At 51.0% G+C, this 22,953-nt stretch overlaps 1 protein-coding gene across 3 annotated transcripts in view; it reads left to right on the top strand.

Moving 5' to 3' along the window:
• TRIM3 (tripartite motif containing 3) overlaps positions 1-19,303 on the top strand; it is a 28,486-nt gene extending 9,183 nt beyond the window's left edge. The window contains exons 2-12 of one of the 3 annotated variants that reach the window (XM_064577046.1): positions 3,012-3,177; positions 8,938-9,164; positions 9,392-9,543; positions 9,765-9,945; positions 10,219-10,951; positions 11,076-11,179; positions 16,228-16,395; positions 16,606-16,774; positions 17,033-17,103; positions 18,140-18,280; positions 18,408-19,303. In XM_064577046.1, the coding sequence (XP_064433116.1) occupies positions 9,087-9,164; positions 9,392-9,543; positions 9,765-9,945; positions 10,219-10,951; positions 11,076-11,179; positions 16,228-16,395; positions 16,606-16,774; positions 17,033-17,103; positions 18,140-18,280; positions 18,408-18,560 (1,950 nt within the window). In that variant the 5' untranslated portion in view covers positions 3,012-3,177; positions 8,938-9,086 and the 3' untranslated portion in view covers positions 18,561-19,303. Of the gene's footprint in view, positions 1-3,011; positions 3,178-8,937; positions 9,170-9,391; positions 9,544-9,764; positions 9,946-10,218; positions 10,952-11,075; positions 11,180-16,227; positions 16,396-16,605; positions 16,775-17,032; positions 17,104-18,139; positions 18,281-18,407 lie in introns of all 3 variants that reach the window. The other 2 variants (XM_064577045.1, XM_064577044.1) reach the window with 2 other exon arrangements.
• Positions 19,304-22,953: the final 3,650 nt, after the last annotated feature.

Below are 22,953 nucleotides of genomic sequence, written 5' to 3'. Positions count from 1 at the left end.
CCGTTTGGGTTCTCCTTCACTCTGCACTCTCTGTCCCTAGGGGGACTCATCCAGTCTCAGTGCTTTAAGTGCCATTAATAGACCAGTGCTTCCAAATCGGTAACCAGCCAGATTCTATTCTACCCAGCTTATATTCTATTCCTTACTTGAATCTCCACCTGGATATCCTACAGTGCCTCAAACTTCCCTTGCCGAAAACGGAATGCCCCACATCAGTTCCTCAGCTTTCACTGTCTCTGTCATGGTCCACATGTCCTCAAGTGAGGAACCTGGGAGTCATTATCGGCATTCCCTTTTCCCTCTCACACCCAATCCATTGTGATGTCTTTTTGATTCAGCCTCTTGAGTATTTCTCCAATCAGTCTACCTTTTTGCCTATATCTCTGCTAATACCCAACATCATCTGACGGGAAGAACTGAAGTAGCTTCCTAACTGGTCTCCCTGCCTCCACTCTGGTTCCTCCTCAATCCCCATAGCTATCAGAAGAGCTTTTTAATTTATTTTTATTTTTTTGTAAATTACACCATCCTTTCTCCCCACCCCCAATTAGGATAAAATGCCAATTCTTTTTTTTTTTTAAAGATTTTATTTATTTATTTGACAGAGAGAGACACAGCGAGAGAGGGAACACAAGCAGGGGGAGTGGGAGAGGGAGAAGCAGGCCTCCCGCCGAGCAGGGAGCCAGATGCGGGACTCGATCCCAGGACCCTGGGATCATGACCTGAGCTGAAGGCAGTCGCTTAACCAACTGAGCCACCCAGGCGCCCAAAATGCCAATTCTTAACATCAAGGTTCTTGGTGATCTCATTTCATCCTACCTTCCCAGACTCATCTTTTGCCTTTTATTCACTTTGCACTGACCACATGGTCCTTTCAGGTTCTCAGTGAGCCTTCTGCCTAAGAACTTTCCTTCCTGCTGTTCCTTCAGCCCAGAATGATTTCCATCCCTCACTGTTTTTTGTTTTTTTTTTAAATATTTTATTTATTTGACAGAGAGAGACACAGCGAGAGAGGGAACACAAGCAGGGGGGTGGGAGAGGGAGAAGCAGGGTCCCTGCAGAGTAGGGAGCCCAATGTGGGGCTTGATCCCAGGACTCTGGGATCATGACCTGAGCCGAAGGCAGACACTTAACGACTGAGCCACCCAGGTGCCCTTCCATCCCTCACTCTTTGATGCCCCCACCCTCATCCCTACCATTTTCCTTCCATTCTTCAGAGCTCAGCTTAAAAGTTGCCTGTTTGGAGAGACCCTCTCTGATCACCCAAACAAAAAAGTGTTCTTTCTTATAGGATCCTTTCTTCTTTATAGCATTCTCCTCCCGCACAATTTGTAAGTATATATTTGTCTATTTATTTTAAATATATATGTCAGGGCACCTGGGTGGCACAGTCAGTTAAGTGTCTGACACTTGGTTTCAGCTCAGGTTGTGATCTCATGGTTGTGGGATCGAGCCCCACATCTGGCTCCTCATTCAGAATGGAGTCTGCTTGGGATTCTCTCTCTCCCTCTCCCTCTGCCCCTCCTGCTGGTGCACACGCTTTCTCTAAGATAACTAAATCTTTAAAAAAATAAATAAACAATAAAATAAAATTTATGTCACCACTCCCCACCACAAGGACAGTGACCAGATCTGTTTTGTTTATCACTCTATCCCCAGTGCCTCTGCAAAGTAGGCACTTAATAAATATTTGTTGAATTACTGAATTAATTCAATAAATATAGATCAAGCCTTATGTCAGGCTCTGTGCTAAGTGTTAGGAATAAAAAAAAAAAAAAAAGATATAATGCCTGCCTTTAAGAACTCTGCATGCAGTGGAGGAAGCAGAGAAGAAAATTACAGTATAGCATATCCAGGCTAGAATGGAGGAAATACAGGGCATGGAGGGACCTAAAGGTGGAATACCTAACCCAGACTTCAGGAAATCAGGGAGGGCCTTCTGGAGAAAGTGACATTTATGTGGAGACCTGAAAGATAAGTGGGAGCCAGCCAGGCAAAGGGGGACTTGGAAGAGGATCTCAGACAAAGAGAACAGAATGTGTGACTGCCCAGAAGTAAAAGAGAACAAGAAGTTTTCCAGGAACTGAAAAGAAACCAATGTGACTGATCATAGAATCATGGGACATGAGGTAGTAGAGGGAGGTATGGGCCAGACAAAGCTAAGCCTTGTTGGCCACGCTAAGGAGTTTTGACTTTGTCCTCTGGACAGTGGAGAACCATTGAAGGATTTTAATGGGGAGTAGGTGACAAGATGGAACCTCTGTTTTAGGAGCGTCAGTCTAGCTGTGAGGGTGATGGATGAGAGGCACAAGGGAGGAGACAAAGATACCAATTAGGAGGCTGCTGCTATATCACAGGAGAGACTTGGTGGCAACCTGAACCGAGGGCAGTAGCTGTGTGCTTGGAGAAAAGGGGAGAAGATATTTGGGAGGCAGGCTCCACCAGACCTGATACTGACTGGATGTGGATACTGATTGAGTATGATCGCAGACAGGTGTGCTGAGAGGTGGATCGGAGCATAGGTAGAAGAGCCGCAGGTAGTCAGGAGAGACCCTCCATGAAGAGGGTTGCCTGGAGGAGGATTTGGGGAAGGCAGAGGAAGTGAAGGATGGGTGTTTCACTGAAAGTGGGCATCCCTGTACTGTGCACTGAACATGCACTATCTCACATTCTTAAAACAACCATTCAAGGTACGGATTATTCCCATAATTGCAAATTAGGAAACCGAGGCTCAGAGAGGTCATATGAATTGTCTGAGGTCACATACTTGGTAAGAGGCTGAGCTAGGCTTGAAACCCAGTCTAACCCTAAGTCTGTGGTTAACCAGAGCACCATGCTCAGAGGTCTCTCAGCCCACCTAACTTCACCCTGTTCCCGCCCCGGTCACTGCCCGTCCTGCCTCTGGCAGGGAAGAAATGGGGTTAGTTCTCTGCAGGGGATTTGATTGGTGGGGCTCAGGTAGGGAGAGGGAGTGTGGGCTTCCCTGGGGCTGACCATCTCTCTGTACACAGGCTGGTGTGAGTGGCGGGAACCATCTGTGGGCACTATGGCGAAGAGGGAGGACAGCCCTGGCCCAGAGGTCCAGCCGATGGACAAGCAGTTCCTGGTGTGCAGCATCTGCCTGGATCGGTACCGGTGCCCCAAGGTTCTGCCTTGCCTGCATACCTTTTGTGAGAGGTGAGGGTGTGTGTGTACCAGGGAGGGATGAGGAGCTTGCAGGCCCCCCGGAGACGGGGGTGGCATGTGTAAACCTGTAGGAGGGGAGGGAAATGTAGACACACAGAGGGCAGCAGATGTACCCCAACCTGCAGGCGATGAGGTTTCGGTGCAAGAATGTGTGAGAGGACCGGAGGCTGCTAACACTGGGTCATGGTCCCTGCCCCTTCCCAAACCTCAAGGCAGCTTTCAACACTGCCAGAGACATCAGACAAAACTGGGACTCTCCACGAGTGGTGGCACCAGAAGAATTTGTCACCAGTGGGAGGATGGTTGAAGGTCTGTCCTTCCCTGCTTGTCTTCATGGTTGTCCTGAGGCACTGAGTGAAAGGCAACCACTTCCAGCCTTTAGGCTTTTATCCATTATTTATTCATTCAGCAAATACTCATTTATTGAGCATCTACTATGTGCCAGACTATCCCAGGCATGGGGTATGATAAGCAGACAGATCTAATACTTGCTCTTAAAGAGCTTTCAGTGTAGTTAAAGGAGAAAGATAGTAATCAAATGATCATATAGCCAGACTACAGAAAAATATTACCCCCTTCATAAGGCTGCAAATAAAGTGCTAAGCGACAAGAGTTTAGCTAGGATCTGTTAACAGTTTGGAGAGGGAATGGCTTCCCAGAGGGGCGACCCGGAGGATGCACTAAGTGAAGTTAGTGAGTTAACTAGCGAAGGGAGTGGTAGGAGCATTCTAGGCAGAAGGAAGAACATGGGGAAAGGCATGTGGCCTGAGGGAATGTGTCAGGTAAGGGGGCCTGGAGGAAGCCTGGTGAGGCGGGAGCAGAGGTGGGGGTGAAGCTAGAGAGACAGGTGGGGCCCACACCACAGGGGGCTTTGTAGACCTGTTAGAGACTGTTGCCTTTACCCGGAGGGCCCCAGGAAGCCTTTGGTCCCTGGGTCCTCTCACCATTGTGTCCACCCAAGCCTTCCCGCTGCCTTCCGCCTTCATAGAAAGCTGTGTCTGCCATGGGGACACGCTTCCTTTCCAATCCCATCGCTCTTTAAGAGGTCAGCTCTGCTGCTCTCACCCTGTCATCAACTGGAAACAGTCTCAGCCTTCTGGCCTATTGCAGGCTCTTTCATCAACCTGGGTGACTTCACTACTCACTTAGGCCTCTGGTTCTCGACTGTTTCTCCGGAAACGTCCTCCATACCACCTCCAGATGCCTGGATCTTGCCATCACCCATCACCCAATATCACTTCTGTGGTCATAAACTTGGGTATCCCATTCCTGGCTCCCATCACTCCATTCCCACTCTACCAGCTTTGACTAGGTATAGATGTCCAGCCTCCAGCTCCATCCTTTCCTACCCATGCCAGCCCCAATGGCTGAACATCTGACTGGGTGCCACAATTAATTCCCTCAGGGCTTGGTTCTTTTCTGAACCCGTGCAGCAGATGCTCAACCCTGGATCACAACTGTAATTGGACATCTCTGCACCTCCTCCTCCGCCCAGATCACTGAGCAGTCCTGGAGAAAATCAGTGCCCGAGAAATTATGATACTAGTAGCTACAATGTATCGATTGCTTACTATTTGCCAGGGACTGGCTACGTGATATACGTGTGTTGAATTACTTAATCCTCACAATAGATACTGTATTATCCCCATTTTAGAGGGGAGTGAACTAGGGCTCAGAGTCACCGAGTAATTAAGAACTGTTTCTGAGGCTCCACAGTAAGCTGAGGTCTGAGGTCTGAATCCAGGTTTGACTGCAGGGCCTTCACTGTTCACTGCTACTCATTCATTTATCCCTTGGTCCTTGCTCTCCAAGAGCTTATGCTCTAGTAGGGGGTGACTGACAGTAAGCAAGCAAATAATCGAACAGTCGCAGCCTGTGCTAAAGTGCTTTGTAGGAAATAAACAAGGATTGAATGGGGGTGGTTGAGTCAGGGGCTATTCTGCATAGAGTCATCAGGGAAGGCTTCCCTGAGGAGGTGACATTTGACCTGAGGCCTGAGGATGAGGAGGCAGACTTGCAGATTGTTCCAGGCAATGAGAAGAACCCATGCCAAGGCCTTCAGAAAGCTGTAGACTGGGCATGTTCGGAGATCAAAAAAGGTGAGTGTGGCTGAATGAGGAGAATGAAGTGAGGTCCAAAAGCACCAGGGCAGTTCATGGAGGAACTTGGTGGTTTTAGGAAAGTGTTTAGATTTTATTCTAAATGCAATGGGAAACCATTGGAGGAGGTTTTTTGTTTTTGTTTTTGTTTTAGGCTGGGAATTAACATGACATAAATTAGGTTTTAAAGCTCCCTCTGCCTGTTGTGTGGAGAATGGATTACAGAGGAGCAAGAATGGAAAGAGGTAACCAGTTAGGAAGGTAGTGTAAGCCAGGTATGCTCAACACATAGGAATGAGGTCTTGATGAGTTCACAGAAATTTTGAAGGGGAAACCCCAGATTCAGTGAACTGGGCAGAGAGCTGCAGGGGACAGATTTTAATGGCTGAAATTCAGATTTCAGGGTTGATGCAGTGACTGGCGATGAGAAATGGGAAGTAGGGGGAGCATGAGAGGGGACAGCAGAGGTGAAATGGAGGAAGAGATCACTGGGTGTGAGGAGGTCAAGGAATTGAGATCCTGATGCTGGATGGGTCACCTCGTGGATGTCAGAGCCCCTGAGAGTGATGGCAGGAGTGTGTGTATATGGGGGGAGGGGGGCAGCAGGAACAGGAGAGAGTGAGCTGGAAGAAAGACTTAGCCATTGGGGAAGCAGCCATGATAGCAAGTGGAGATAATCACAGGAGGGTGGTATCGACAGAAGGCATGAACTTCCAAGGAGCTGGAGAATAGAAATGTTCCAGCTGTAGGGCGGGTGGGGAGGACTCAACCCCACCTTCTGGCCCTAAGGAATGTGGAGTATGAGACAAAACCACTCTCTACTTGAGACAACTGCTGGGAAAACTAGGTCACAAGTTAATATTTGTGAAGCACTTAGAATTGTGCCTGGCACATAGTGTTTATTAAATAAATAAAAATTAATTAATGCAGATCCAGAGGTATAGAGAACATTAAGAGAAGAGACTGGGGACATGGGAAAGTGTGCACCATGCAGATCTTCCCTCCACAGATTCATGGTCTCCAAACACAGCCTGGGGCTGTGTTTCTAGAAAGCTTCCTCTCCTCCTCCCTTCAGTGACTAATCCCAGCCCTCACCAGTCTCCTGAACCCCTCCTTCACTCTCAGCAGCTGATCTTGCCTGAGGCAAGTGAGGCATCCTCTCTAACTTCACCCCTGCACTCTCTCTTTCCCCTTTCCCCCACTCAGAGAATGGGGTCCACTCCTCCTGCTCAGGCCACCCAGAGCCATTACCCCCTCCCAGAGACCTGTCCATGCTTTGTCTTGTCTCTTCTACATCTCCTTCTCTCCTGGCTCTGCAACTCATAAATATGCTCAAGGCTCCCATTACAAACAGATAAGAACTCTTCTTTGTCCCTTTGTCCCCCAGCTAGCTGCCATGCAGTCCCTCAAGCACCTTCTTTCTCAAACTCCCACCCTCCCCACATTTCCTTTCCCTGGCACTCCCCCCTCCCCTCATTTTCCTTATAGATGAAAGCACTCTCACACTGGCCAAATTCAGGGGGCCTTTTTCAGGCCTTACCTCCCCTGACTCCTCAGCCACTTTTGACACTGATCACTGCTCCTTCCCTCCTTCTGGAAGTGCACTACCCACTTCACTGCCTTGTCAGTGTCTCTCCTCCTACCCCTCCGCTGGTTCCTCTTTGTTCTCATTCAGTATTTGCTGTTCTGCTCTTGTCACTGAATATACCTTTTGGGCTCATCTCATCCTCTCCCATGGCTATAGAGGCTACCTCGATGTCGACGGCATCCCATCTCTCTCTGCCTTTTCCCCAGCTGTCTCCTGTGCCCCACTACCTGGATGTCCGACTGTTCCAGTAAACTCAGCCAGATCAAAGCTGAACGCCTTTATAAACCACTCCTCTTTCTGTGTTTCTCATCCTAGTGACTGTCACCACCATCCACTCAGTCATCTAAGCTAGGAATCTGGGAGTCAACCAAGACTCATCTCTCACTCCCCATATCCACTCAGACCTAACACCTCCCACTGCTGTACTTCTTAAATACTTCTCAAATTTGTTCCAGCTCATAGTCTACACTGCTACTGCCTAATTCCGGGTTTTTCTCATCTACTGCAAGATCTCTTACAAGACTATTGCAAGAGTATCTTGGCTAAGCTCATGTTTTGCCTTGGATTTGAATCCAGGCTCCAGTGCTCGCTGGCTTTGTTACCTTGGATGACTTTCCCTTTTTGAGTCCATTAACATAAACATAAAGTGCAAAGCACAGCGCCTGGCGCATAGTACTTAATAAACAGTGACTGGATGACGATGATGATGCTGCTGTCTGCCACCTCATCACGTTCAAATTCATCCTTCACACAGAGGCAATGAAGAGGATAAAATGTAAACCTGGCTGTACCATGCTCCTGGTGTTCCCTCTTGCTATTGGGATAATTTCTTTTTCTTTTCTTTTCTTTTTTTAAAAGATTTTATTTATTAGAGAGAGCACGTGCATGAGTGGGGGAAGGGGCAGAGGCAGAGGGAGAGGGCCCAAAGAGGAGCCCAAAGCAGGGCTCGATCCCAGTATCCCAGACGCTGGGATCATGACCTGAGCTGAAGGCAGATGCTTAACTGACTGAACCACCCAGGTGCTCCTGGGATAATTTCTAAACTTCTAGTGTGGCCCATGTGACCTTCCATGACTGGCCCCTGTCTCTCTCTCCAGACTTCTTTTACCCTTTCTTTCCTTGGACTTGATCTCCAGCCACCTCAGACTGCTTCCTACTTACACGATGCTGTGTCTGGAACACCCTTCCTCTTCTCCCTGCACTTTTCTTTGGTTAGGCTAACAATGATTTATCCAGGAAGATTTAGCTTACATCCTCTGAAGCCTTTTCTGGCTTTTCTCTCCACCACCCGCGCACCCCTCCCCGGGGGGCCAGATGCCCTTTCTACACATTTCCTTATCATTGCATGAAAAGTATTCCTTGTTTTTAATAAATAATACTAATACCCTACAATATATAGTGCTGTGAGTTGGCATGTGAGCACTTCACATTTAACCCTCCCTCCAACACCCTGCGAAGTCTGTGCTGTCTCCATTTTACAAAGGAAGGATCCTTGGCTCATAAAAGTTATGTAACTTATCAGGGGTCACATCGATGACTGATCTCGGAATTGAACCCAGCAGCCTAACTCCAGACCCATGCCCTTATCATTATATTATTTTACTTCTATAAACTCTTTCTGTGACTTTTTTTCTCTGTTGACTTGGAAATACTTTAGAGATGGGCATTGTGGTTTATCTGTTTATTGCCAGAGCTTGGCACAGATTTGGCAAGAATAGGCAGCCGGTAAATGTTTAATGAGTTAATGGAGGGAGGGGCTAGATGCACAATTTTCTATGAGAACGGTTTGTAAACACCTGTGAAAGGTGAGTCTGTGTTTGTACACAGTGTGAGGAATGCAGATCCGTCTGCTCTTCTGAGAGGGATCAGGGATGTGTTTTACTCAGTTGTGAAAGGTGAGGCCTTTTACACCTGTTGGCAGGACAAGACGTGTGTGCCAACCAGAGAGATTTCAGAATGAAGTGTACATCTGTGAGAAGAACTGGCATCCCTGCAAGTCGTGAGGAGGGGTGCACTGATTTTGCCCACCCCTCCTTCCTTTGACTCCCCCTCCTCCCTGGCCAGATGCCTCCAGAACTACATCCCTGCCCAGAGCCTGACGCTGTCATGTCCGGTGTGTCGGCAGACGTCCATCCTCCCGGAGCAGGGCGTCTCAGCGCTGCAGAACAACTTCTTCATCAGCAGCCTCATGGAGGCGATGCAGCAGGCACCGGATGGGGCCCACGACCCCGAGGACCCCCACCCCCTCAGCGCAGTGGCTGGCCGCCCCCTCTCCTGCCCCAACCATGAAGGCAAGGTGGGCCCAAGCAGGCCCAGTGAGGCCAGGACTTGGGGTGGAGGGCGAGGAGCGGTTGGGGGAGGGGCCAAGTGGCTGCGGGTAAGAGGGTGTTTCTCTGGATAAGTGGGCCAGGTAGGGGCACACCTGGAAGGTGAGGGGCCAGGAGGGCAGAGCGGGAGGGGAGGAGACGAAGAAGTTAGGTGTCTAGTCATTGCTTGACTGGAGCGCTTACGCCGCCAGACGATGGAGTTTTACTGTGAGGCCTGCGAGACGGCCATGTGCGGCGAGTGCCGCGCGGGGGAGCACCGGGAGCACGGCACCGTGCTGCTGCGGGACGTGGTGGAGCAGCACAAGGCGGCCCTGCAGCGCCAGCTGGAGGCGGTGCGCGGCCGGTAGGAGCCCGGTGGGAACCTGGGCTGGTGGGGCCGTCAGGGAGAGGGACGGACAGGGGAGGGGCCCTGGGGAGGCTAGAAATAAAATTCTTCGGGAGGGCAGGGAGGTCTCAGGTAGGGGACCTCCTAGGGGCACAGTAGATTCCCCCCTGAGAAGGAGTGGTTTGGTGAAGGCATCCTCAGGCAACCCCAGTATGCGATGTCCCCCCTCCGCCCCCCAGCCTGCCACAGCTGTCCGCAGCTATCGCCTTAGTGGGCGGCATCAGCCAGCAGCTGCAGGAGCGCAAAGCCGAGGCCCTGGCCCAGATCAGCGCGGCCTTCGAGGACCTGGAGCAAGCGCTGCAGCAGCGCAAGCAGGCTCTGGTCAGCGACCTGGAGGCCATTTGTGGGGCCAAGCAGAAGGTGCGTCTGTTCACCCTTGCCTACCACCGTGCATTGTGGGATGGCCTTATCGCCACCATGCTTTTCCTGCTTTCCCATACCTGGGCACCCCTTCCCCAGACTATACTTTCTGCCTCCCGACCTGGCCCCATAGGTACCGCGGTATCTGTGTCCCTTGTCCATACTCACCCTCTCGCATTTCTTTCATGCTATGGTACCGTAAGGTCCTAAGCAATCACAGAGACCCTTTCTGTGCCAGTGTGCGCCCCCAAACCTCCCCCACCTCCTCCTCAGGTGTTGCAGACCCAGTTAGACACACTGCGCCAGGGTCAGGAACACATCGGCAGCAGCTGCAGCTTCGCGGAGCAGGCGCTGCGCCTGGGCTCTGCCCCGGAGGTGTTGCTAGTGCGCAAGCACATGCGGGAGCGGCTGGCTGCGTTGGCGGCTCAGGCCTTCCCGGAGCGGCCCCACGAGAACGCGCAGCTGGAACTGGTCCTCGAGGTCGACGGGCTGCGGCGGTCGGTGCTCAATCTCGGCGCGCTGCTCACCACGAGCGCCACCGCACACGAGACCGTGGCCACAGGTGAGGGCCTGCGCCAAGCGCTTGTGGGCCAGCCAGCCTCGCTCACCGTCACCACCAAAGACAAGGATGGGAGGCTGGTGCGCACGGGCAGCGCCGAGCTGCGCGCCGAGATCACCGGCCCCGACGGCACGCGCCTTCCCGTGCCAGTGGTGGACCACAAGAACGGCACGTACGAGCTAGTGTACACGGCGCGCACGGAAGGCGAGCTGCTCCTCTCAGTGCTGCTCTACGGACAGCCGGTGCGCGGCAGCCCCTTCCGCGTGCGAGCCCTGCGTCCTGGGGACCTGCCACCTTCCCCGGACGACGTCAAGCGCCGCGTCAAGTCCCCCGGCGGCCCGGGCAGCCACGTGCGCCAGAAGGCAGTGCGTAGGCCCAGCTCCATGTACAGCACGGGCGGCAAACGGAAGGACAACCCCATTGAGGACGAGCTTGTCTTCCGAGTCGGTACAGATGGCTGCGGGCGGAGCCAGAGGGGGGCGGGCTCAGGCCGGGGGCAGGGCGGATCGGGAGGGCGACTCTAAAGGACCTCGGCGAATTGTTTTGTTTTCCTTCCCTGCCTTCCCCACAGGCAGCCGGGGAAGGGAGAAGGGCGAATTCACCAATTTACAGGGAGTGTCGGCAGCTTGCAGCGGCCGCATAGTGGTAGCAGACAGTAACAACCAATGTATCCAGGTAAGCGCCTTTCCTGCTCTCCCGTGACGCCAATAAAGGTCCTCAAACTAGAGCCTCCTGAAAGAACAAGAGTGTACAGATCACCTCTTGAAAGATGAACCAGTCCTTGAAGATAGTACCGGTCCTTAAAGAGCAATGAATCATAGCACCATCCCTCATCCACCTGCTTGCCATCCACTCCCACTGGCCACGACACCATCCTGCACCTTCACAGTTAGGCACCGGGGTTTTACTGTGCTCGCAGCCTCTACCTCCGAGGCTGGGCCTCAGGCCACACGAGCTCCTGGACCCCAAAGATCTGGTTCATTCTTCATACCTTTCTCTCTCTGAGCCTCCACCTGACTGGCTTCCTTTCTCCCCTGTCCCCACGTGGTTAGGATGCAGGCTCCCCTGCTTTCTTTCATCATACCAGCCTGGCTCCAGAGTAGCTGGCTCTCAGTTTCTTGTTGGTGCTGGTCTCTGCAAACATCTGGCTGGCTAAGACAGTCAAATGGGGGTAACTTGGGAAAAGAGGTGTCTTCCAGAGGCTAAACTATAGTGCAACCTCACAGGTGGTCCTGCCCTGGTGCTCCCCGTCCCTCACACACCTGATTTTTTTTAAAGATTTTATTTACTTACTTGACAGAGAGAGAGAGACAGCGAGAGAGGGAACACAAGCAGGGGGAGTGGGAGAGGGAGAAGCAGGCTTCCCGCCAAGCAGGGAGCCCGATGCGGGGCCAATCCCAGGACCCCGGGATCATGACCCCAGCCGAAGGCAGACGCCCAAGGACTGAGTCACCCAGGCACCCCTCTCGCACACCTGATGGAAGCGTCTGCCACAGAACACAAACGGACGTGGCCTCACTGCACTTTGAGCTCCTTAAATCCAGGAAGCATGCTTTTCTTTCTGTTTTTCTTGTAGCGAGCCCAGAGACTAGTGACAGGCACCAGCAGTTAAAAAGTATCGCAGTTAAAAGCTCAGGCTCTGAAACCAGACACCCGGGCTTGAATCCTAGCTCTGCCACTTACTGACAAGTCATGTGACTCTCTGAGCTTTAGTTAACTCATGTAAAATTAGGAAAAGAATACCTCATGGAGTTGCTGGGAGCATTAAAATGACATAATGCACTGTGCCTGACACCTGGTGAACCTTCTAATGTTAGGTATTGTTAAAAATATCATTGTCCAGGTGGAGAAATGTAAACAAAAGCCAAGAGGTAGGAAAGTGCTGGAGGGGGTTGTTCAGGGAACTGGAAGGATCCCAGCCAGCTGGAGGTAGATTACTATTAGGAGCCGAGTAGCGGAGGGCACATTGTAAACAGTTTTGGAGAGGATGCTGTGGAATTTTGATTTTATCCTGTGCAGGATTGTTTCTAACTACCATGCACTTCAATTCTTGGAAACATTTTATCAGGTTGCAAAACTTTTCTTGAAGATCCTCACTTCACAACACCTATAAAGTTCTTTCTGACCCTACCTGAGTACCCCTGCCACAGGTCTGTCCCCTCAACGTCAGCTGCCCCCACCCCTTGCTTTCCATGTTAGCAGGCTGAAGGTGCCAGGAACTCTTCCATGGCCATATTCCTGGTCCTGTCCAGCCTGCTTTTACTCCTAGCCTATTCCAAAGGGCAGAGGAATGGAGAGGCGTGGGGCAGCACGTGGAAGCATTTGGGTCCAGCCTGGACAGTGAGGGAGGGATCAGGTGGGAGAGGGTGGCGCCGAGGCCCTCCTCAGTCCCACCCTCCACCTTCCAACTCTTTTTCTCCTTCTTATGCCAGGGATGCCTTCTGGCCCAAAGGCTGAGATTTGGGAACCTGTCCCCGGTGTGCACACACATGGGTGCTCACATGCACATAAAGATGTTTGCTGCTTTGTCTCCCTGATGAGGGACTGGGGAATTGAGAGGGAGGGCCTGGGGCAGCCCCCTGTCCTCTCCAGATACCTGCTGCTCCTACAGCAGCCCTCCTTCTTGCTCCTACTCCACCTGCATCCTAATTTCATAACTGCTAGGAGCTGGGCTCTTGGATTCCAGAGCTGAGTTCCTGCTTCCCTTATTTTGGGGTCCTCCAGTTTGATATGGGCCAGGCTCCCAGATCGATGTTGCCTCCCCACCCCGTTCATGAGGTTTGCTGACCTTGTGAACTTCTCCTCCTTTGGACTGTCTATGATGATAGCTGAGGCAAATCCCTTTGTTGTGCCGAATCAGCATCAGCTGACAGAAGAGAAAAAACATTTTGTGATTTTGAATGAAGAATTTGATTTGTATATATTATATCCTTGTGTAATAGTCTTGGTCCAGAAGTTTTATCAGCTCTTCTGTGAAGACTTCCTCATTTCCTTCAGGCAGAATATTAATCACATTCTTCTCTGAGTTCCCTCAGCCTTTGCTATAACACTCTTCATTCTTTATCAGAGTCACTGGTTTATTGTGTTATTTTTTTTAGTCTCTCTGCTCCCCCCACCCCCAACTGGACTCAGATCCTGAAGTTACTTAGTGCTCCCATGGTAAAGGAGAGAGGTGTCAAGGACCAAACGAAGGCACCAGCAGATTCTGGAGATGTTAAGAAAGCAAAGATGGCAGGTTTTGCTGAGCCTTCAGAGGTCAAGGGAGAAGGCGGGATCAAGAATGGCAGGACTTGGGGCACTGGGCCGCTGGTGCTGCTGTTCAGGAGCAGGCCTGGGTATCAGTTGATGATTTCCCTTCTGCACATGTTGAGCATGCGACGGCTGTGCGGCAGCTGAGTGGAGGTGACCAGTTCTGTGTGAGCTTGAGCGGAGGAATTCATGCATTTGTTGACTGCCTGCCGTGTGCCCATTGCCGTGCCAGCAGTGCGAATGCAGGGGCAAACCAGGCAGGCAGTCCCTGTGCCACCTGACGCTTACCTTCTTGGGAGATGAGGGTGTGCAGCAGTTAGTTACAGGAGTGACCGTTGTTAGCGGGAGAACTGTAAAGCATAGGTCATGGAGGCCTGCCTTTATGTGTGTGTATTGATTCAGGGGCTGGAGTTGGTCCTGAAGACCTTCTCTGAAAAAGTGACCTGGAATTTTCTGAGATTCACAAGATGAATGGAGTTACCAGCTGTCGGAGGTGGGATAGGATAGGAAGGGAAGAGCGAGACACCCCCCGCCCTAAAGCCTCAGTGTTGAGCTGGAAACTGAGCTGCTCAGACTGGGGGTGGGTGGGTGGGTGGGTGGGTGGGGGGCAGCCACACAGCCTCACTGCTGATCTGGCAGGAACTTTTAGTCACTCTGACATCAGCTCTTCTGCTCAGGGTGCCTCCCTCTCATGCTGGCTTGTGCTGGCCTGCCACAGGGGACCAGGGCAGACCCCAGCCGCTGGGTTGGCCACCCAGCTGAGGACATGCTGGAAGTCCACATCAGGAGGGATTGATGTCTGCTGGTGGGACCAGTTCAAACAGCCCTGCAGGCCCAAGAGATGGGGATGGGGCAGGAGCAGGGGGCCTAGTCCACTAAGGAAGGAGCATGTCTGGATGGAAGAGCAAGGCCAAGACCCAGAACTTGAGTTCCCCGAGGCTGGTCCTGGCTTGGCTGTAAAGGGAAAGAGCATTAAAGGAGGTGTTTTTAGGATGGGGAGACCTGAGCATGTTGGGTGGCTAAGGGAGGAGGTAGGAGAGGGGAAAAACCTGTCCAGGAGGAAGGTTACTTTGCCAGCCTCTTAGCCTGGACATCCTCATCCTTGTTCAACACCCCACCCTTTCTTGTCACTACCAAGTCTTACTGTCTTCCTCCCATGTGTCCTGAGTCCATCTTTGCTCCAGCAAGTACCCTGGAACAAGCCATCATCCCTCCTCCCCTGGACTAGTGTAGCACCCCTGACTGCCCAGCAAGCGCCCACTTTGGACTCCTGCCTGCAGCCAGAGTACTCTTTCTTCAAAGCTCCCATGTGTTTTTTCCAACACCAGCAAGCAACTCTCAGTGGACCCTGACCAGGTGTCCTGCAAATGTAACTGAATTTTGACACTATTTACCTAGAGATAGCATCACTTCCCATAAGACTGTCCCCATGTCAGATGCCAGTCACACGTCCAGGTTGTTACTTATGCTTCTGACTGACCAGCTATAAATTGGAGGGTCATACAACCACCTCTTCAGGTTCGATGAATTTGCTACAGTCGCTCATAGAATTCAGAGGAACATTTAATTAGGTCTACCAGTTTACTGTAAAGGATACAGATGAACAGCCAGATGGAAAAGTACATAGGGCAAGGTCTAGAAGAGTTTCTAGTGTGGGAACTTTGCTCCCTGTAGAACTGGGGCACACCACCCTCCCAGCACCAACTTGGGAGCACATCAAATCTGTACCTTCGCCTCTTCTGCCCAGAGGTTGGTGGGTAGGGCTGAAAGTTTCAGCCCTTTAATGATTTGGTCTTTCTAGGTTCCAGCCCCATCATAAGTCACCTCATCAGCATAAGCTCAAAAGGGGCTCCTTGTGAATGACAAAGACACTCCTATTAATCAGGAAATTCCAAGGTTTTGAGGAGCTCTGCACCAGGCACTGGGGACAAAGACCAAGTATATTTCTTGTTATACCACAAAAGCAAATCTCATCTTGTCACTCCCCTGCCCAGAAATTTTCAGTGAATCCTCATTACACCCAGGATAAAACCCTACTCTTTCTGCTGTTCATGGGAGTGCTCCCCGCAATCCAGCTCCCCTGGGCGAGCAATGCCCATACTGGACCCTGTGCCTTTTACATACTGTTCACTCTGCTTAAATGCCTTTCCTCGTCCTTTACTGGCCAACGTGGTTTGTCTCTTGGCATCCTTATTAGGCTGTTAACTCAGATAGCTCTCTCTCAAAGCCTTTCCTGACCATCCCCCCCCCCCCCCATATTCCTACAGTCTCTCTCATTCATACCTGTGCTGCGTGTCACCTCAGGTCTGCAGCTGTGTCTGATTCTTCTGTGTACCCCCCAGCATGGTGTGAGTAAGTGCTGGTTGAATGGCTGAATGAATGGGGGGTCTCCTCCCTCAGGATCTCGCTCCCTTCCCTCTGTGCCCACAGTCTCTCCCCTCCTCCCCGCTCCTTCCCTTGCTCCTCTGCTCCAGGTTTTCTCCAATGAAGGCCAGTTCAAATTCCGCTTTGGGGTCCGAGGGCGCTCACCCGGGCAGCTGCAGCGCCCCACAGGTGTGGCAGTGGACACCAATGGAGACATTATTGTGGCGGACTATGACAACCGTTGGGTCAGCATCTTCTCCCCTGAGGGCAAATTCAAGGTAAGAGGCCTACTGTCACGGTGTTCTGCACTTCTGATGGCCAAGTGTTCTGCACTTCTGATGGCCGGCTGAGGTGACCATTCTAGTGCCTCCTGGTAGTCAGGGCCTGGAATGGTCCATCCCCAGCCCAAGGTTTTCCTTTAGTGTTGGGCTGGCACTACTCTCCCCACAAGGCAGGATAAAGCCCCGAATGGTATCCCCTTCCTCCAGACCAAGATTGGAGCTGGCCGTCTCATGGGCCCCAAAGGAGTGGCCGTAGACCGGAATGGACATATCATTGTGGTCGACAACAAGTCTTGCTGCGTCTTTACCTTCCAGCCCAATGGCAAGCTGGTTGGCCGTTTTGGGGGCCGTGGGGCCACTGATCGCCACTTTGCAGGTATTGTGGAACAATTCTGATACCCCAGCCCCAGAGAACTACCCTGGTTACCCCAGATTTAACCACCCCTCCTCCTATATCTTGGCCTTAGAAGACCCCCCTCCCTTGACTGTACCCTAGTACCATCATCCCAAGGCACCTGTCAGCCTCTGAGGCACCGCCCTTTTCCAGCAGCCCAGCTTTGTCATCCCAGATACCCTTAATTCATCCCACTCAGTATCCCAGCTCACTGCCCTAGAAACCACTTTGTATTTTCAGGGCCCCATTTTGTGGCTGTGAACAACAAGAATGAGATTGTAGTGACGGATTTCCATAACCATTCAGTGAAGGTCAGTGTCCTCCCTCCCTCTATGACCGCTGTCCCAACATCCTTTCCTCTTTCACAAGACCCCTCTCTCCCTCACCTCCCCACCGCCCCCACCACCTTGAGATCATTTCTTTGAACAATAAGCATTTATGGCATGGCGACTTTGTCCCGGGCACTATGCTAGAAGCTGGGGATACAGTGATGAACAAGGCAAATACGCTCTGTCTTCTTGGTAATGGTCTAGTAGGGAAGAGGTAAAGCCGCATATTACAGTGTATTATTATGTTACAGTTATGTAGTAGGGAAGTGCAAGGAACTGTGTGAGGGCATAGCAGAAGCATTTGATTCAGGTGAGACAGAGAACCACCTAAAGCAGCAGGGGAATTCACCAGGAGGGAGAGAAGGAGGAGAGGATTTGAGGCAAAGGGGACAGGAGGAGCCAAGAACTGGAGGCAGGAACCCTTCAGTGTGCTCAAAACACCACAAGTAGTTCAGACTGAGTTTGAAGAGGGGAGTGGTTCAGGTGCCGACGAGTCCCGTGTGCTCTGTTCCCAAGAGCTGTGGGGAGTCACTGAGGGCTTGCAGGCCACAGGGCAATGCAGTCCTGGGTCTTAGAAAGATCACTCTGGCTGGGGCGAGACAAGTGTCAGGAAGATCAGTCTTTTGTAGTAATCTAGATGAGAAATGTTGAGGACCACCCTAGTAGCAATACATACACTAGGGTGCAGATCTGAGATAGAATCAGCCCGTTGTGTGAATTCCCTGGTTGTCAAGCAGAGGAGAAGGCGGAGTTGAGAATGAATCTTGGCCAAATGGGTATTGCCGTTCCCTGAGAAAGAGAGCATGGGGAAGTTGAGCTGTTGGATTTGATATGCCCGAGGGACACTAGCTGGAGATAGTCAGTAGGCAGTGGGAAGCATGGCCGTGAGGTGTGGGAAGAACTGGGCTGGAGCTGCAGACCTGGGGGTCCTCAGCCCTGGGGCTTCACCCCACCTCCTCTAAGGCCCTGCCCTCTGCCTGAGGCCAGGTCCCCAGCCCCCAGCCCTTTCCCCTGCCAGGTGTACAGTGCCGACGGCGAGTTCCTCTTCAAGTTTGGCTCCCACGGCGAGGGCAATGGGCAGTTCAATGCCCCCACGGGAGTAGCAGTGGACTCCAACGGGAACATTATCGTGGCTGATTGGGGCAACAGCCGCATCCAGGTGAGGCCTGGGGATGGCATGAGGGTGAGGCTTCCTGCTGTGCTCCATGCACCCCTCCCCATCCCCCTGCAAATGCCTCCCACCCGCCTGCTCTCACCTCTCCCTCCATTGTCCACTCATTCCCCAGGTATTCGACAGCTCTGGCTCCTTCCTGTCCTACATCAACACGTCTGCAGAGCCACTGTATGGCCCGCAGGGCCTGGCACTGACCTCAGATGGACACGTGGTGGTGGCCGATGCTGGCAACCACTGCTTTAAAGCTTATCGCTACCTCCAGTAGCTGCACAGGGGCCCTGCCTGGCTCGTGGAGGGACAGTCATGGGGGGATTGGACAAGAGGGTCTGGCCAGGAGGTGGGCCGGACCTGGCAGCACTGAATGTGGGCTGTGGGCGTGGGTGCGCCCGGTGCCCTCCCTCTCCCCCTCTCCCAACCCCACGGTTGCACTTTATTTATTCGGTTCTTGCTTTGGTGACTGGGTGGGCCTGGACTGTGGTCCCAAGGATGTGTGCAGAGCTTCACCCTACCCTCCATCCCTTACACACCTGCCCTGTCCCCCTCAGTCTGCTCCACACCCCCCAGCCTGGGGCCAGAACAGCCTCTTACTCCAGGGCAGAAGTCCCTTTGGTTGTCTCCCTACCACCCTGTACACACTGACAGAGACAGCAATACCCCACCCCCCATATTAAGTAAATGTGTTCACCAAGATGGTTTTGTTGCTTTCTTGTGGGGTGGGGCTGTGAGGGTACAGGAGGTTGGGACTCGTTCTGAACTAAAGGATGGACAAGCAGGTAGGCAGAGGATCCAGATTCCCAAAGAGTCCTGATATTTTACAGTTTCGGGAGTGGAGCGCAAGAGAGGGTGAATCTGTGGGGCTCTTAGCCACCTGCCAAATCCCTGTCCCTAGGCCCACATCTCCTGCAGAAATAGTAAGTCCTTTGGCTGTCTGCCCTACAGCTGAGAAGGAGCCTGGGAGAAAATGACCCTTGACCAGAACACAGCCAGCAGCTGCAGGGAGAACAGTGTGAGGCTATGCTAGTAATCCTGGAAGCTCGGGACAACCTGGACCTTGGGGCTAAGCCCACGTGGAAGCAGCATGTGAGAGACTCCAGAGCCAGTCTTAGAGCTCAGTGCTGAAGGCCTGGAGCCCTGCTTGTTCTCCATTCTACGGTTGTTGCCCATTCTCCTTGGTGGAATGGGGGTCCTAGCATCCTGAGCTCTTGTGGGCCAGGGTTTGGCTGCCAGTTCCAGAGATAATTACAACCAGCACTCAATGATTTGGGAGGCAGGGACTATGACTTCTCCCTCTACAAAAGGCTGAGGCTCAGAGGAGTAGGGCATATGGCTGATGAAGAGCAGAGCCTGGACTTAAATCTACAGCTGTCATACTCTAACCTGAAAGTAGCACCTTACTCATTACGCCCCTTGCATCTGGCATGATAACTGGCAGAGAAGGCACTCAACAAGATTTGGGGAACGATGGATCTTGATAGGTTAGTTATGAGAGGTCCTGGGAAAGCTCAAGACATTGTCCTTATGTGGCTTGATTCCTGGAGCGAGGATGGGCGGGCCTGTCCAGGGACCTGTGGAAGACCATGGGGACTTTGCCGAGATCAAGGGGGCACCGTGTGAACCACATGGAAGTCCTGGTTATCTTCACCTCTCTGATCCTCTTTGTCTCACTGGTTGGGACCTGGTAGGCAGGTATAGGGACAGATGAACTCCCTGAAGTTCTGGGGCAGGTGGTCTTATAGGGCCTGCACTTCTGGCTCCAGTTATGAGTAGGATTGCCTGGCCAGCAGAGATGGGTGTGCTCAATCATAGGTCACTCAGCACCAGTGGGGTCGTCCCTGGAGTTCACAGGTGGATAGTCTATCCCTCCCCCGCACTCCCTTCTGAAGTATGGCTGACACAGAATGTCACACTGGTTTCGGGTGTACGTACGCCCTCTGTGACAAAGCACCAACGGTACTGAGGATGCAAGCTCCAAGTTCCCAAACTTGTCACACACTCATATTCTCGACATCTAAAAGCAGGGGGATAAAATGGCAATAAAAATGAACTTCCTTGGGTGGGAAGCCCCAGATGGCTTTCCTACCAGACGGAGAACAGGCTGCTGGGGCTGATTTCCATAGATACCAATTTAGGTTGTCTGCCTAAGCCATGCAGACAGTATCTCAAGGTGGGGTTACTCACTTCCTCTTGGCCTGATCACGGTGGGCATTTCCCCCCCAAGTTTAGGCCTTGGGCCCAGAAGTAGCTGGAAGGAGTGCCTGGCAGTAGCGGCGAAGCCTTGACTTAGTTGGCATAAGCCTTAAATCATCTTCACAGACTTGGGCATTGCTGCAGAGCCCCCGCTGGGCCAGGTCAGAAAGTTATTTTGTGGTCCCACGAGGGATCACACCTGTCTTATATAGGGCAGTCAGGTAATCAGAACAGCCCTCTGGCCATATATGGCCAGCGGGTTCATTTATTCATTCAACAAGTACTTCTGTGCACTTACTATTGGTCAGAGTGGTGGGCCCTGGGAATACAGACAGAAATGTTCTTTGCCCTTACAGAGGCAAAGTTTATTGGGGAAGGCAGGCAAACAAGTAAACACAAGGGCGTAAATGTGTAACGGCAGTCTGTTAAAGCTGTGATGGAAATGAATAGAATGCAATACCTAGAAGAATACGATGTTAAATCGGGTGGGCAAGGAAGGCCGCAGTGACCTGCAGGCTGGGGTGGGGGTGGGGGGTAGGGAACCACCTGTGTTAAGAAGAGAAGGTAGAGATTTCCAGACAAAGGAAGAACAGGTACAAATGTCCTGAGGGGTCAAGATTTCAGTGTATTGGAGGACCTGAAAGGAGGCCTGGGTGACGGGGAGGAAGGAAGGTGGAGGAAGAGAGGAAAGGAACAAGTTTTGAGAGTCATGCCTGTGTTGGATTATTTAAGTCAGATGGAGTTTGGATTTGATCTGGAGTATCCTAGTAAACCACAGAAAGGTTTAAGTGCCAGAGATGAGAGGATGCCTTATGGAATGAACAGGCAGCTGGACAGCGGTTCCGTGGGGTGGAAAGAAAAGTGAGAATAAAAAACAGAACAAAATTCAACCTCTCTAAACTGCTCCCCTTGAAGACCATAGACACCTTAAAATCATCTAGAGTCTTCCAGTTTTCTAAGAAAAAGAAGTTTTCTAAGAAAAAATTGGGCAAAGGCACAAAGAGGTGTAAGCACCAATGTTTATCACAGCTTTATTTATAATAGGAAAAAAATAATCCTAGAAAAACTGAAGTGTCCCTCAGCAGGGAATAGCTATATATAAGTTTTGCTTAAATATATGGTGGAATTATATGCATCCTTTTAAAAATGCCAATGTCTGAGGTACACTAAGGAAGAAAAAGGTTTTATAAAATTACATCTTTGTTTCAGAAGGGATGTTGGAAGAATAGAGAAAGGCTGGAATAGATAAAATGTTCATAGTGGTGTTCTCTGATTAGTAGAATTAAAGTTGATTTTTGTCTTCAAGGAAGAAAAAAACTTTTAAGCAGGAGCATTAAGGTGTTTTTAGGCATGTTTTTGAAGATTGTGCTTGCCATGAAGAATGTACCCTAGAGGGGCAGGAGAAGCAGGGAGGGAGGGGCTATTTCAGCAGTCAAACAAGAGGGGCTATTTCAGTGGTCAAACAAGAGATGGTGTTTGCATTTTGAGGGAGGCAGAGAGAAGTGGATAAATTTTAGGTCTGACCAGAAGGTAGGAACAATAGAATTCAATACTAACACATACAACATTTCAGGCCCTGCTCTAAGAACTGAAGAAATAGTGGGGAATAGGGCAGATGACATCCTTGTCCTGTCTACTAAGGCAGTCTGGTGGGCAGTGGGGTGCTGGAGCTGGTTCATACCGGCTCACAGGACTCAGGGTTAAATCTTCAGGAATTTTGACAGCTGGTTGTTGAAACCCAGCCATTATTAAAAATTAAGTTATGTAAATTTGAAGTCCAATATCATACTCGAAACTCATCACTTCCTAATTATTTTACTGCATTTTACTATTACCTGTGTTCTTCAGGTTATTTACATCTATTGTATCTGCCTGGTGGAAACACCGTATAGTAAGTAGTACATTACTGTGCATTTCTTCTTAATTCTACTTTGGTGATGTCTTATTTGTAGCTTGACGATGGCCATAATAGGAGATTTACCCACAGAAATTAGCGCATGCTACAAATCAGGGCTTTCTCCCTTCTGGAGAGCTGGCTGTTAACACATATATCAGCACCTCCTTTGATAGAGTAACGAGCACAGCCCGAAAAGTCCGGCAGCCAGCACTTCATCGTAGCTCTACCACTTGCGAACAATGGGATTTGGCTATGATACCTAATATCAGTTCCCTCATTTGTAAAATGGGACAGATAGTATCATATATATATGAGATTATATATATATATCTCATATTTATGATTTAATGAAACAATCCATATGAAGCACAGTGCCAGGCACATACATGTGCCGAAGAGATATAGGCAAATTATCAGTATATTTATTCATAGAGAAGCAAGAATGGACTATGCAGGGAGGCCCGTTATAGGCAGAACAAGAGCAGACGTGCATGGTTGGAGGGAGCAGCTAGCTCTTTTTGGTGCCTGGAGCTTTATCCCAAGCCCTCTAAATCACAGAAAAGGAATCCAGGCG

The sequence above is a fragment of the Mirounga angustirostris genome, unplaced genomic scaffold (assembly GCF_029215605.1).
Source record: "Mirounga angustirostris isolate CCGP_5_RB_7025 unplaced genomic scaffold, mMirAng1.0.hap1 SCAF_13, whole genome shotgun sequence".
Taxonomy (NCBI): domain Eukaryota; kingdom Metazoa; phylum Chordata; class Mammalia; order Carnivora; family Phocidae; genus Mirounga; species Mirounga angustirostris.
Note: the sequence above shows the minus strand (reverse complement) of the source record. Positions and strands in the feature narration are given on the sequence as shown.